The sequence below is a fragment of the Sander lucioperca genome, chromosome 4 (assembly GCF_008315115.2).
Source record: "Sander lucioperca isolate FBNREF2018 chromosome 4, SLUC_FBN_1.2, whole genome shotgun sequence".
NCBI lineage: Eukaryota > Metazoa > Chordata > Actinopteri > Perciformes > Percidae > Sander > Sander lucioperca.
In genome coordinates, this window is record NC_050176.1 from 18,576,255 (window position 1) to 18,590,311 (window position 14,057).

A 14,057-nucleotide genomic window follows, 5' to 3' on the forward strand; every position below is an offset into this window, starting at 1 on the left:
TACAGAGCACCGCGAGCTGCCGGGTTCATGGTTTGTGTTAAAACACTACCAAGGAACACCTGGGTGAAAGTCTTTTATTTTTCCCGGGAAGCGAACTTCACTCCCTGGCTTGAAAGTCCTGTGTGTTAAAGCCCACCCATCACCCCGACCACCTCCCTACCCGCCCAGACGCGTTCTTATGCAGCAGCAGTCAATAAAAAGAAAACATGGAAATCATACGAATTACAGTGCTTATCTTTTCGTAGATTTTCGAACGTATGGTTCATGAGAACAGGCTGCACACACACACACACACACACAAGAAATCAATACAAATGTCAGCAACTTCAACCTTCTCCTGGTCGCACAACCTGAAGGTAATTCGGTGCAGACTGTGTGTAGTTCAAACCAACTTAAAATGTTGGCAAGTTTGATTGAAATTTAAAATATTAATCAAATCATTATCCATATAAATGTGTGTACATTTTAGAAATATGTACAATTTCATGTTTATTTTTGTAAACAAAACAACTTGATGAAATTCAAGTGAAAAACACAAGTGCTGCTTTGTCCTGAGTGCTTCACACCCATGGATAAAATCCTCCAAACAAACAAAAACATCCATTAGTGAAGACGCAAAAAGTCCCCAATTTTTTGCATGAAACCATCTGTTTGTAGCACACAGGTGAAGAAGAGAAAACCTTTCTCAGTTTGTAGTTAGGATCCTGTTAATATCCTCTTTTCTAAATCCACGAGTGTCCATCTGATCTGTTTTATAAGCAGGTACAGGGAAACCTGTTGAGTTATCTGTCCTCCGAGACTTCACTTCAGCTTTGTGATTCTCCAGTTCTGGTGTCTGCAAATTGTTCCATCAAATTACATCCATCGGTTTTCTCAGCATTTAGCCAATACCCAGGAAAAGTACTTCATCTAGTAGGATTACCAGCCTTATCCCATGTGTGTTTGGAAGTTGTAGTTTTCTATGAAGTGTTCAAGGACACCAGCTGGTGAAAGGATACAGCATGCAGTGGACAGTCTTAAACCTGTAGAGGACAGAAGTGATTAATAGGCATGTTTGATTTTAAAAGCTTCATCACTGTTGATGTTTGAAATACTTTGATCTCCTTTACTTTGATGTTTTATGCCGTTTAACTGTTAATATATTTGTTTGCATATTTCTTTAAAGGAACATGCCAACTTATTGGGACTTATTCACCGTATCCCCCAGAGTTAGATGTCTTCTCATCTCCGTGCGTGTCGTAACTCTGTCTGACGCACCCACCGCTAGCCTCGCTTAGCACAGATCCTGGAGGTAACTGGCTCCATCTAGCCTACTGCTCCCAATAAGTGACAAAATAACGCCAACATGTTCCTATTTACATGTTGTGATTTGTATAGTCACAGCATGTACAAATAACAAGGTCACATGAGACACAGCCATCTTCTAACCGTATACATACTCAGATGTACTGAGAACTATATTCTCAGTCGGTTTTCCGTCATCTTCCGCTTTCTTTGTGTTGGCATTTTAAACTCTCGGTGGATTTGTGAGGACTATGGTTAACTACTCCTCAGATCTCTGCAGGGTAAATCCAGACAGCTAGCTAGACTATCTGTCCAATCTGGGTTTTCTGTTGCACGAATAAAACAACTTTTGAACATGCACATGTTCCACCAAAACAAGTTCCTTCACGAGACTATTTTGAAGAGGCGCCGTTGTTGTGTCCGACGCTTAGCACCGCCCAAGACGGTGATTGGTTTAAAGAAATACCAATAAACTAGAGCACATTTTTCTCCCATCACCATTAAATAATATTATAATGTCAGGGAGGTGTTGTGCAAAGGTTTGCAAGTTTTGGGTTAGTTTTTTAAAGAGTTTTCCTGACATTTTTGCATTGTATTTGGTGACAATGTAGAGGTGACAAGCAATGAGGGGATGAGATGCAACAAAGGTCTCCGGTCTAGGACTAAGGACATTACAGTTACATAGTCAGTGCCTTTAAACCCACTAAACCACCAGGATGTTCTCAAGTGTTTTGTTACACAAATAAGTATGACTTTATTTAAACAGGAAAGTGCCTTACTTAGATACAGTATAAAGGCCAAGATACTGTATGTGTAATAACAAAAACGGAACCCCACAGAAACCTATTTATACACATTGACAGAGCAGCTTTTTAAGTCAGAGTCAGCACTGACCCTCACTGACATACAAAGGTGAAACTAGTTGAATCAGATCCTCAGTAGCCTTGACAACAGGCATTCCAGCAAAACTACTGTTGAGGGTAGATGTAGATGAGAAGTCGTGAGCAGGTGTAAACACTCAGAAGTCGAAGATGAGATTGAAATGATGGGCTTTTTATTGTTTAACCCAATTAAGGCCAATGAGGCAAGATAATAATATAAAAATTAACAAAATTAAGGAAAGCAGAACAAGTACTTTCAAGTAAATAAAATAAATTGACTTGAGAGTCAAAATGATCACATTATACAAACATACAACTGTTTCCTAATTGACCTTTAAACAAGTCACTACTCTGAGGGCATCCAACAGTGGGTAGACAGTAAAGGCTTAAAACAGCCAAAATTCATATAGCTATAAAGCTAGAAATTCACAGAATATCATTTATATGATTCACACTAACATTTCACAAAGCCACAACATACATTGACGGCTAATAAAATAATTACTCAAAATTCCAAGTCACTTCCTGTTACCCCGGAAGTCATAGCGTCATTTAAACCCGCTGATCGTGGCGAACTTTCCTTTATACACAAAGAGAACAGACGCCGGTAAGACACCATGATAATATGTTACCCTCTGTTACCTTTAAAACTCAATAAACAGACACTTAGGGATATAGCTAACAAAGATATATGTGTTGCGTTATTATAAGCTGTCATGTTTGTGAAGTAAATGGAATGGTTTTAAACAATAAGAGATTTATATGCTATAGATGGTTGTAGCTATAGCATATAAATCACCGCAGTATTGGATGTTAAATATGTGCACAAGAAAGCTACGGGATTACTGTGGGTGATTTGATGAATGGCTAGGTTAACAGATGATTTGAAAACAGTGTGATAATTAACAGAACTTATTCTACTTCGTTTAAGAATGCTTGATTCTGATTGGCTGGGAGGAGGGCATTAACCCGGCAGGTTGCCCGCTGACTGAGCACAGCGTCATCAAATAGTAGATCAATACGCCGCTTGTATTTTTTTTCTATCACAGAAATTTCAAACATGAGGTCCACTGTAAAAATGAACCTTGTTTAAAAAAGTTTCTAAAAAATGACCGGAGGGTCAGTCGATACATAGTTTCGCAAGCGAGATACAATGTAGCAACTATGTTATTAAACTAAGGTTAGTGATCAGATGCAGCCTTGTGTGGTTGCTATAGAAACTAATTAACGTTAGCTACAGTTGAGCTAACGTTATTCGCCGTAGTTCTAAACATTACTGTGTTTTAAAAATGGACAAATTCATTGTCAGTTTTAATATATTTGGAGTAGGGAAGACATTTGAGGACTGGTTAAAGAGGACGACGGAATGACAGAAGAAAAAGACAAGGCCCAGGGTACCCGTTTCCGAGATCTGACAGATGAGGAGCTGCGTACAATTGAAGACGAGGCCCTTGAATCAAACATGAAAAAGGCAACTGCCTTTGCTATCAAGGTTTTCACCGAGTGGAAGAGCCACCAGGAGGATAGACTGACAGTGACAACTGACCTGGACACCTGCAGCGCAGAAGAACCTTGTGTGGTTGCTATAGAAACTAATTAGCTACAGCTGAGCTAACGTTATTCACCGTAGTTCTAAAAGGGACTACTTTTTGAGGGAGATGAACTCAAACAGAGTATACATTTAATAAGCATGCAATACGAATAAGAAAAAGCATAATTATTAAAGTATTTGAATTGTTTTATTATGTTGGCAAGCAAGAAGTAGAATAAACAGGATAATCCCCTCAAGGCAGGGCATTAAACAGTTTGATATGCCCGGCTGGTGGACGGCTTACCGCCCTGCCTCTCAGTGATTATCCCTTACATATTGACACGCTAAACAAACATATACAGACAACCTCTTTACTCAGTCTTTGAGATATAAAATAGGTAGCGCATCGCTACCGTGACGGCAGCCACGCGCCCCGTCACAACTACAATTAAAGTAACGGGAAAGAATAGCACTGTTGTTCATTTTTAGCCCATAGTATATTATGGGCTGTAGTATGCACAGTGAACTGTAGGGTCTGTCGGTTTGCAGTGAGTCTGTTAAAAGGGGAAATAAAGTTATCTGTGACTTTGTATTGTCCTCTATTAGCAGCCAGTGGAGACTGCGACAGCACTAATAAACATGATCTGCTACTAAAAGGAGAGAAAGCTTTAGCAGCTAAATATAGTCCGGCAGAAGCGTCTAATGATGATGTCATCAGTGAAATCATAATACTAAAATGTTTATGCTTCTTTGTGATTTTTACCTCCGGCAAGGAGATAGTGTTCCCTCTATTTGGTCTCTGAAATTTTAAAAACTTGTTCAAAGTTTTTAGATGAAAATTGGTGGAAAGTAAGGCATGGACCAGAGAATCATCAGGATTTTTTTTTTAAAGATATAAATAAAACAGAGATTGAGATTTCCTTTTTTTACATCAATTGTTTTGGGCTACACTTGCGTATATTGTTTCAGTCACTGTTTTGATTGGGTTTTACCGGATTTGAGATATATTTTTTCTGATATTATTCTCATATTATATATAATCTAAGGGAAGACACTACAGGCAAAAACATCCTTTTTCAAATTTGAGTTTTCAGACTATTTTGCTTCCACAACATGTCTTCTTTCAGACTAGTCGGAAAAAACATCCAACATACACATTTAGGCGTTTATTTTACTACTCTTTGTCTATTTGTAATTACATTGCTGCTAAATTGACCAACAGTTAACAGAAGATAGTACCTAATTTGCATATTTAAACATAACATTTCAAAAAACTTGTAGTACAAAAAATGAATGTCTTAATAGTAGTCAACTGGGGAAGCTTCATGGTGATATCTATTGGGTAAAGTATTTTTCCTATTCACCTGCAGTGTCTCCCTTTAATATTGCGCTTGAATGTGAAACATCTGGCACATCTGCCATTATTGTGTATCCCTAAGGAACATTTCTAAACATTTTGTATTATCATTTCTATCATTCTTAGTTTTATGGGAAACATTTGCTCACCACTGTGTAGGCCAGACACTTTCATTAACCCCACTTTACACATCTAACATTTTGTCCCTCAAGAATTGCTATATACGTGGTGTCAGTGCACCAGAGTAACAACTGACAATTGGTGATTGAAGTGAACAAGTTTGTCCAAAGAGCCTTATAGAGCCTCAGCCCTGAGGGTGTACCAGACTGTCCACAGAACTTTGTTTGATCTTTTCTTATAATTTATTATTCATTGCATTTTCATATTACAAGATGTGTATTCTTTCTCTGAACACGTTTAGTGATGCTGTTTGCTAATCGTATTTCTCATTCTGCTACATTCTCGACTTGATTTCTTTGGAAAAACAAACTTTATTTCCACAGATATACTTGGCAGTGTTATAGTCATAGAAATCAAATGGATAGAAAGGCCATTTCCATTCAAATCAACGTCAAATCAAATTTGTTACCATAAACCCCCCTCTCCCTGGCCCCTTTATACACACTCCCAGGAAAGTAAAAGCGGGAGACAGGAGAAGAAGCTCTGGCTGTCAAACACAAATCTGGTCTTGGTCTTGACTCGGTCTCGATACACTCTGGTCTTGGTAATGACTTGGTCTCGGTTTAGGTTGTCTTGAGTACAACACTGATACTTTAAAAAAGGATTGTAAGATCTGAAGAAAAAGTTCTGTTTAGAAACCTGACCAACTTTTTTTGTACTGGCAGTCAAATTTTTGACCTGCCCTGTAACTCTGTGTGACACCCGTGGATGGAAACAAAAAGAAAGAGCTCACTGCGGAATGCTTGTGGTGATGTGTTCTTACAGCTGGCAGAGGCGAGGACTGGGAAAGACAAACCCATCTGTTGTGTTACATCAAATTGCTTTTATCTCTGACTGGTACAGAGAACATGATGAACTGGAGCAACAGGGGTGTCACGTCTTCAGGTCGGATCATCTGAGCAGCAAAACAGAGTGCTGGGGATTTCTAAAAGCAAAGTAGCTTGTAGTTAACAAGCATCTTGCCATAAAGATGAACTATTGATGTAATGCACAGGGAAATCAGCCCTAAATATTAATTAATAATATGCACTTGTGCTTTACATTTGATTTCTTGATTACAGGTTTTAAAGGTCCCATATTAAAAAAAAAAATAAGGAATTAGACTTCCATGTCTTTTTTATTATAAAGCAAGTCGAGGTGCTACAGTATATAAATATTGTAAAAGTATCACAGCGGTCAATCGTCAGAGAAATGCACACAGCCGATAAACTGTGCTTTTAAACGAGCTGTCATGGGCCAGTTGTGATGTCACAACTATACAATATATATGTAGAAAGTGTCACTACAGTGTCATTACAGTCATTCCCCGGCTGCAATTAAGGTGAAAAGATGTCACGAGCGCAAATGCGGATGACCTGGAAATGCTGACCAATCAGAGCAGACTGGGCTTTTTTGGGAGCGTTTCAGACGGACAGTATGAGGAAAATAATGTGTTTTTGTAACATTAAAGCATGTAAACATGTTCTAGTAGAAACTCAAAATACAAGTATGAACCTGACATTTAGCACAATATGTCCCCTTTAAGTGTTAATTTCCATATTAGACATTCAAGATTCGGAACATCTATTTTCAGTCCACACAAAAGCTTATGTTTCTTGTCCCACTCCTCATCTATGTGATATGAAATAGAGTATAATCATTGACATATTTTTCGTGAGTCCTGAGGATTTGTGTTGTGCCACCATCACATCAAATGAATCATATAATGTCAAGTTTGTTAATGTTACATTTGTTGTGAATATTCACAGTCCCAACCTTTTTGATTTTGACGATTTTTGATGATATTTACTCTTGCAAACCTCCACAGATGCAGTCACACTAATAGCAGAGGTGTCAAGTAACGAAGTACAAATACTTCGTTACCTTATTTAAGTAGAAATTTTGGGTATCTATACTTTACTGGAGTAATTATTTTACAGCAGACTTTTTACTTCTACTCCTTACATTTTCACGCAATTATCTGTACTTTCTACTTCTTGCATTTTAAAAATAGCCTTGTTACTCCTATTTCAGTTCGGCTTGTTTTCATTCCGGTTTGTCATTGTTCAAAAAAACACAAAAACCCATCCATCAATCACGCCATCCGGATAAAGTGAATTTGATTGTGGTTGGATGAGAAGTATAAACATATACCATTCAATGGGCATAAATGCGGCTGAAACAAGTGCATCCCAAATTGGTCAACATTAACATTTTAATATAACATTATAGTCATTATGGCCTTTAAAAAAATGTTTTTTGTGGAGGTGGGGTAGTGCACTATAGCCCCCTGTGACACAGCCTAAGCTTTTGTCCTTAATGGCATTTTTTTCCCCTTACATTACTTTTACTTTTATACTTTAAGTAGTTTTGAATCTAGTACTTTTACTTGAGTAAAAAGCTTGAGTTGACAGAAGTCTTTTTAAACCCTAGTATCTATACTTCTACCTGAGTAATGAACATGAATACTTTTGACATCTCTGACTAATAGCAAGACTCTAAGTTTCTGTTTTGCAAAGGCCAACAGTTTCGTATTGTGGGGTAGGGTGTACATTGCAGCCTCGAGGGGGAGCAATGTAGGCATTAGACCTTGATTTATTCATTATAAAGTTGGGTAGCTAATTTTAAGTGATGTGACTTTGGCTGAACAGTGGCCACAAGTGGTATTTGCAGGAGAATGGTAAATCTCTGTGGGCAGATATGTTGCTTATATATCCTGATTCATTGGTTTATAGAGTGACAGACAAACCTGGAGGGGTCTTCCTCCTTAGAGAAGCGTCCTTTCACCTCGATGCTGTTCATCTTGTTCTCAAACATCCCATAGCTCAGAGTCACCTGTAGTGGAGAGAAAACACACAGACACACACAGTTGTAAGAAGAAGTCTTACAGCATCTGCATGTGTTTCTCTCTGTGTGTTTGCGTGTGTGTGTGTGTGTGTGTGTGTGTGTGTGTTGGGGGGCGGGGGGGGTACCTGGTGTGGAATGCTTCTGTGGCTGATGAGCAGCAGGTTTTCCAGGTGGGAGTGGAACAAAGGACAGTGGACCATGGAGATGCCCAGCCTCTTCTCCACGATGAAGCCCACCGTACAGTCGTCAGGGAGACGAATCGTAGCCGACGTCTGCTCAAACCTTGAGCCACTAAAGGACACACATACAAACACCCACACAAATATAAATTAATTAAGTTTGACAAAATACCAATGACTAAACACATGCTTTTTTTGTATTTTCACATATGATGCCTTCAAATTATATTATTTTCCTCAGTGGTGGCATGTTACTAAGTACATTTAGTACTGTACGTAAGTACAAATTTGAGGTACTTGTACTTTACTTGAGTCTTTTCATGTCATTTTCTACTTCTACTCCACTACATTTCAGAGAGAAATATTGTACTTTTTACGCCACTACATTAATCTGACATCTTTAGTTACTTTACAAATTAAGAGATTTGCACACAAAACACACACATATATATATATATATAAAATATTATGTTTTGTTATAAATGAAACTACCCAACAATATGACGGCCTACAAGTCCAGCTGAAATGATTAGACGATTAAACCAGTTTCAAGTTTCTAAACTGTCAGGCTTTTTCTGCATTTGATACTTTTACTTTGAATACTTTAAGTACATTTTCCTGATGATACTTACATACTTTTACTTTAGTAACATTTTTAATGCAGGACTTTTACTTCTAACAGTATTAAGTAAGTAAGTAAGAGTATTTTTAGTGTGGTATTAGTACTTTTCCTTAAGTAAAGGATCTGAATACTTCTTCCACCACTGATTTTTCTGGTTATGAGGGCAGACATTTTCCTAAATAAAAGCTATAAAATAAAATAAAAAAACTCTAAAACTGCCTAACTTTAAACCTAAAAGGAAATTGTTGCAGAGCTTGCATGTTTTGGCCCATTAACTATATTGCATGTACTTTACTGCTGACCTTTTCCAAAGAACACCTTAAATTCTTAGATTGATTTCCTACCTTCTGGCCCTGGGCAGCCATTAGTCTCAGCTCTTTGAGAGCAGGATAAATACAAACTTGCAGAGACTTGAAAGTTACTTTAGATTGGTGATTCATCACTCTGAACATTTGGTCATGCTTTACTTTTTTTGGTCAAAGTTATGCTGCTCGGTAATGCAGTTGGGTTAAAGACGCTGTTTTGAAAATGGTGGTGCATTCAAGTGTTTGCAGGAAACTGTGACTTTGACCACAGAAAACCTGCAAGGGGCCATCAAAATCACATTATGTATTGTATGTCTTGTGTATTTTTTTGTCTCTTAAAAGCGCTCAAATCTAAAACAAAAATAATGGAGTCTCACCATCATTACTGAGCATCTATAACATCATTTTGACAAACATAAATACAAATAAGGGCAAAGTTCACTGTGATGAATTACCTCTTGCAAGCAAGCTTCAAGTTGATTTCCATTGTCAACTTGAAGTAAATTAGTTTTGCATTTAATGGACTAATAAGAGCAAACATTAAAATGATCACTAAAATCATTTCTGATAAAACCTGGCTTGAGGGAAATGCTAGAACATGCACCTTTCAAATGAAAAGAATGTGTACACTTGTTTTTTAATTGTGTAGACTCTTGATGTTGACTGATCCGTACATCTGGTCCCAATAGAGACAATGTACACACACATGTACAGGGAGCATCAGTTGGTAAATACCTGGCCCATGGAGCCATCTTCTCCGCCAGCTGCCGACTCAGACAGAATCCTGCTCCTCCTGTAGCGAACCAGAACCGCACTTCCCTCTGAGTGACAAAACACACACACACACAGATTTTTAGTTGCATTATTATGCAGCCACTGTCACAGAAACAGAAATATATATTGTTGTTTTTACACAAAATTCCCATCCCTAGTTTCAACGACCGAATGAGCAAATGGGGAGAAAGAGAAAGCGATCACGCCTGACGCAAAACTCCAAAAATTGCAGACAAGCACACTGAACCATGAAACACAGTTTTCTCTTCATTTTATGGAAAGCTCTGTGTTGCCATAGTGGGGATGCCAACACAAAGGCCAGTGGCCAGCAACACACTATGTAGGTCAATCAAATACAGTATAAGCCAACAGCTTGCGAACAATGACAAAATTATTGCTGCTGTGACAACTTCTCAGAGTTGTAAAACGGCGTTGGGTATAAATGTTATTCAGTATCCTGGCATCTGATAAGCCGCCAAAGTCCTCTTGGATCATATTTCATTTTACCCCCTGAAGCACTTCTCCTACACCAACACAGCCTTAAACCTTTTGATCCAGTGCTATTGTCAGCCTGTACTGCTCTTAAAGACTGAATACTGTAATGCCATTAAGGTGTAAATCACATTCTGCAAATGGAATGACAGTTCTTAGTGTGTGTGAGGCACAAAGGCTGCCTGACATTCAAGTGTAGAGCTTTTTCCTATACTTCTTATGCTTGACAAGAGCTTTGTACCTGCTTATCTTCTTGTGAGTCTTGTTACCTCTCACACACACACATATAGTAACACACATCCGCAGTTACATACACATTTCAATTTCAAAGTTTTATTGTCATATGCGCAGGAAACATGTTTCCCTGTACAATGAAATTCTTCCTTTGCTGTCCATACAATGCCAAGCAATGTAAAATCTACATATACTACAAATATACAAATCATCTGCAGTATCATGAGTAACCACTAGGGCTGGGCAATATATCGATATCGTGATATGAGACTAGATATCGTCTTAGATTTTGGATGCAGGCTGCATTGGAGTAAAGTGATGTAATTTTCTGAACTCAACAGACTGTTCTAGCCGTTCTATTATTTGCCTTTACACACTTTGTCATTAAATCGACATTCCTGATGATTATTTATCAAAAATCTCATTGTGTAAATAATATTTTGTTAAAGCACCAACTGTCAATCCTACAATATCGTCCCATTATCGACATCGAGGTATTTGGTCAAGAATATCGTGATATTTGATTTTCTGCATATCACCCAGCCCTTGTAACCACTTTATTTGGGAATAAAGACACCAATCCTAAGCACGCAATATGAACACAAAATCTGTATGCACAAAAATATTGAGAAAAAAAATACACACAGGAATCTTAGAAATATTTGACAACCTAGAGAGCTTTCACTCTCAGAGAGCTCATCTACAAGATGGCGCCTGTGTTTGGCTATGCGTCGGTCACCTCTCTGCTCTCTCATACATTTGTAATCTTCCTTGTGATTTTCCTTGTGTCAACCCTATCAACTACCAGTTATGTCTCCGCAATCATACAGTATGATCGGGCCGCGTTGCTCCGCATTAAGGCACATATGCAGGACTTTTATATTACCCGGGACAGATTTTCTGAGTTTTTCCCTCCAAAACTGGAATGCCACGCGTCATCGCCGGAATACCTGTTGCTTACCTGGCGCCGCGGCAGGAGAAGGAAGCGGGGATTCAGGGCTGGGGTCCAAGTTTGGAGGAGAAAGTGGCGATTCCGTGGATTTTCATCTGTGCCGAACGGATCCAGAGCTCCTGGGAGTGAGCGGTGCCTGAGGCCGGTTCCGGTCTGCGAGTCAGATCGGGACGCGGTCTGTGCGTCATCGCCTGTGTGGAGCACCTCCGACCGGATCTTCCCCACCCGGCCTGTTTGCCACCGTGCACCCCGCCAGCGTGTCCTGTGCCCGGTTACCTGTCGGACGGATCATGTCATCCAGCATGTCCCAGGCCAGCCCTCGTCACGCACACGCTCTGCTAGGATTGCACTTCTCAATGCGCGCTCCATTGCGAGCAAGGCTTTTACCCTGAACGACCATTTCACTAATGAGAACTTGGACTTTCTGTTCATTACGGAGACGTGGCAGCGGGAGAATGAGCACTTTCATCTTAAAGAACTATGCCCCCCGGACTGCTTTGTGTTTGGGACTCCTCGGCTCGCGCGCCGTGGAGGCGGACTTGCGCTGGTCTTTCGGGATTCTTTCTGCTGCAGTTTGATGGACACCGCTTCGTTCAACTCCTTTGAGCTGCAGATGTGTAAGGTTGGGAAAATACACCCCTTTTACTGTGTTTTAGTTTACCGACCTCCTGGTCCAGCACGTATATTTCTTGATGATTTCTCTGAGTTTTTAACGTCTATCATCAAACTAGATCGCGTTTTAGTCCTTGGGGACTTTAATCTGCATATTGACGATCCCTCTTGTTCGACTGCAGCTGAACTGTTGACTATTATGGATTCTTTCAATTTTGTACAGCATGTTTCTGGCCCCACGCATAAAAAAGGCCATACGTTAGATTTGGTTTTCTCTTGTGGCCTAAACATTGATAAACTGAGTGTTGAAGAATTTCAAATTAGTGACCACTGTTGTATTTCTTTTAATTTGTCACTTACCATGATGCCTACTGTCTGTAATGTTGCAACACAAAAACGCATCATTAGTGAGTCAACACCTAGTGATTTCTCTGCCTCTTTTGACTCTCGCTCCTTTGTTGAATGTGATGATGTTGATTCATTTGTGCAAAGTTTCAACAACCACTGTCTGTCGGTTTTGGATATGGTAGCGCCTGTTAAAATGATTTCAGGGTCACAGAAAAAGGCCCTCCCATGGATAAATGATAACATTTGTAGTCTTAGGAGAAAATGTCGGAAGACAGAGCGTCTGTGGAAAGCCACTAAATTAGAGGTACACAGACTCCATTTAAAAGACATGATGCTGGATCTGAATGAATTGATAAAGCAGGCTCGCTCAGCTTATTTTTCTAATCTTGTGTCAGGAAATAAGAAAAATCCAAAAGTCTTGTTTGACACTACTGAAAATCTTACTACACCTTCGGCTCCTCTTGTGCCTGTGTACACGCATGAGGACTGTAACAACTTTTTGTCGTTTTTTTTGAACAAAGTACATGACATTAGGGCCAGTGTAAATTCTCCATTCATTAGTGTTTGTTCTACTGAGTTTTCACCGGTGTCGTCTTGGTCGTCCTTCACTCCTGTCAGCCTACAGGATGTGAAGACCATAACAGGAAATATGAAACCGTCTTCGAGCCCCACTGACATCGTCCCAACAACTCTATTGTTGAAAATGTTTGATATTGTCGGCCCCTGTGTGGAAAAAATAATTAACCTGTCACTTACATCTGGCTCAGTCCCCAGCTACTTCAAACACGCTGTGGTAAACCCGATCCTTAAAAAGCCCAATCTTGACCCTTCAGAACCTAAAAACTACAGGCCCATATCTAAACTTCCATTTATCTCCAAAATTTTGGAAAAAGTAGTGGCATGCCAGCTGACCACCTTCATGGAGCAGCACAACTTGTTTGATACTTTTCAGTCTGGTTTTCGAAAATTACACTCCACTGAAACAGCCCTTATCAAAGTCTCTAGTGATGTGATGATGGCAGCAGACTCTGGCCGTTACACTGTACTTGTACTTCTTGATTTGACTTCTGCTTTTGACACTGTGGATCACAGTATACTGATCAATCGGCTTCAGAATGAGATGGGACTATCAGGATCTGTCCTTCAGTGGTTCTCTTCCTATATTCATGACCGAACCTTTAATGTTGCTGTAAACAATGTACAGTCTGATGTGACCAATTTGTTCTGCGGAGTGGCACAAGGGTCAGTTTTAGGTCCTATTTTGTTTTTACTGTATATTTTGCCACTTGGTCAAATTATTGGTTGTTTCAAGGATGTATCATATCATTTCTATGCCGACGATGTCCAGTTGTATTGTTCTTTTAATGATGCTGAGTTCCATCGTTTGTCTCTGTTCCTAGAGTGTGTGTCCTCTATCAAAGACTGGCTGGCCACTAACTACCTGCAGATAAATTCAAACAAGACTGAAACGCTGATCTTT

General features: G+C 39.4%; 1 protein-coding gene across 1 annotated transcript in view; it reads right to left on the reverse strand.

The window, feature by feature from the left end:
• Positions 1-455: 455 nt before the first annotated feature.
• Positions 456-14,057, reverse strand: part of mfng (MFNG O-fucosylpeptide 3-beta-N-acetylglucosaminyltransferase) — a 39,714-nt gene continuing 26,112 nt past the window's right edge. Inside the window, exons 5-8 of the mRNA XM_031288776.2 lie at positions 9,901-9,986; positions 8,185-8,350; positions 7,962-8,047; positions 456-1,022 (exon numbers count right to left, since the gene is read on the reverse strand). Coding sequence (XP_031144636.1) covers positions 971-1,022; positions 7,962-8,047; positions 8,185-8,350; positions 9,901-9,986 — 390 coding nt within the window. The 3' untranslated portion in view covers positions 456-970. The remainder of the gene's footprint in view (positions 1,023-7,961; positions 8,048-8,184; positions 8,351-9,900; positions 9,987-14,057) is intronic.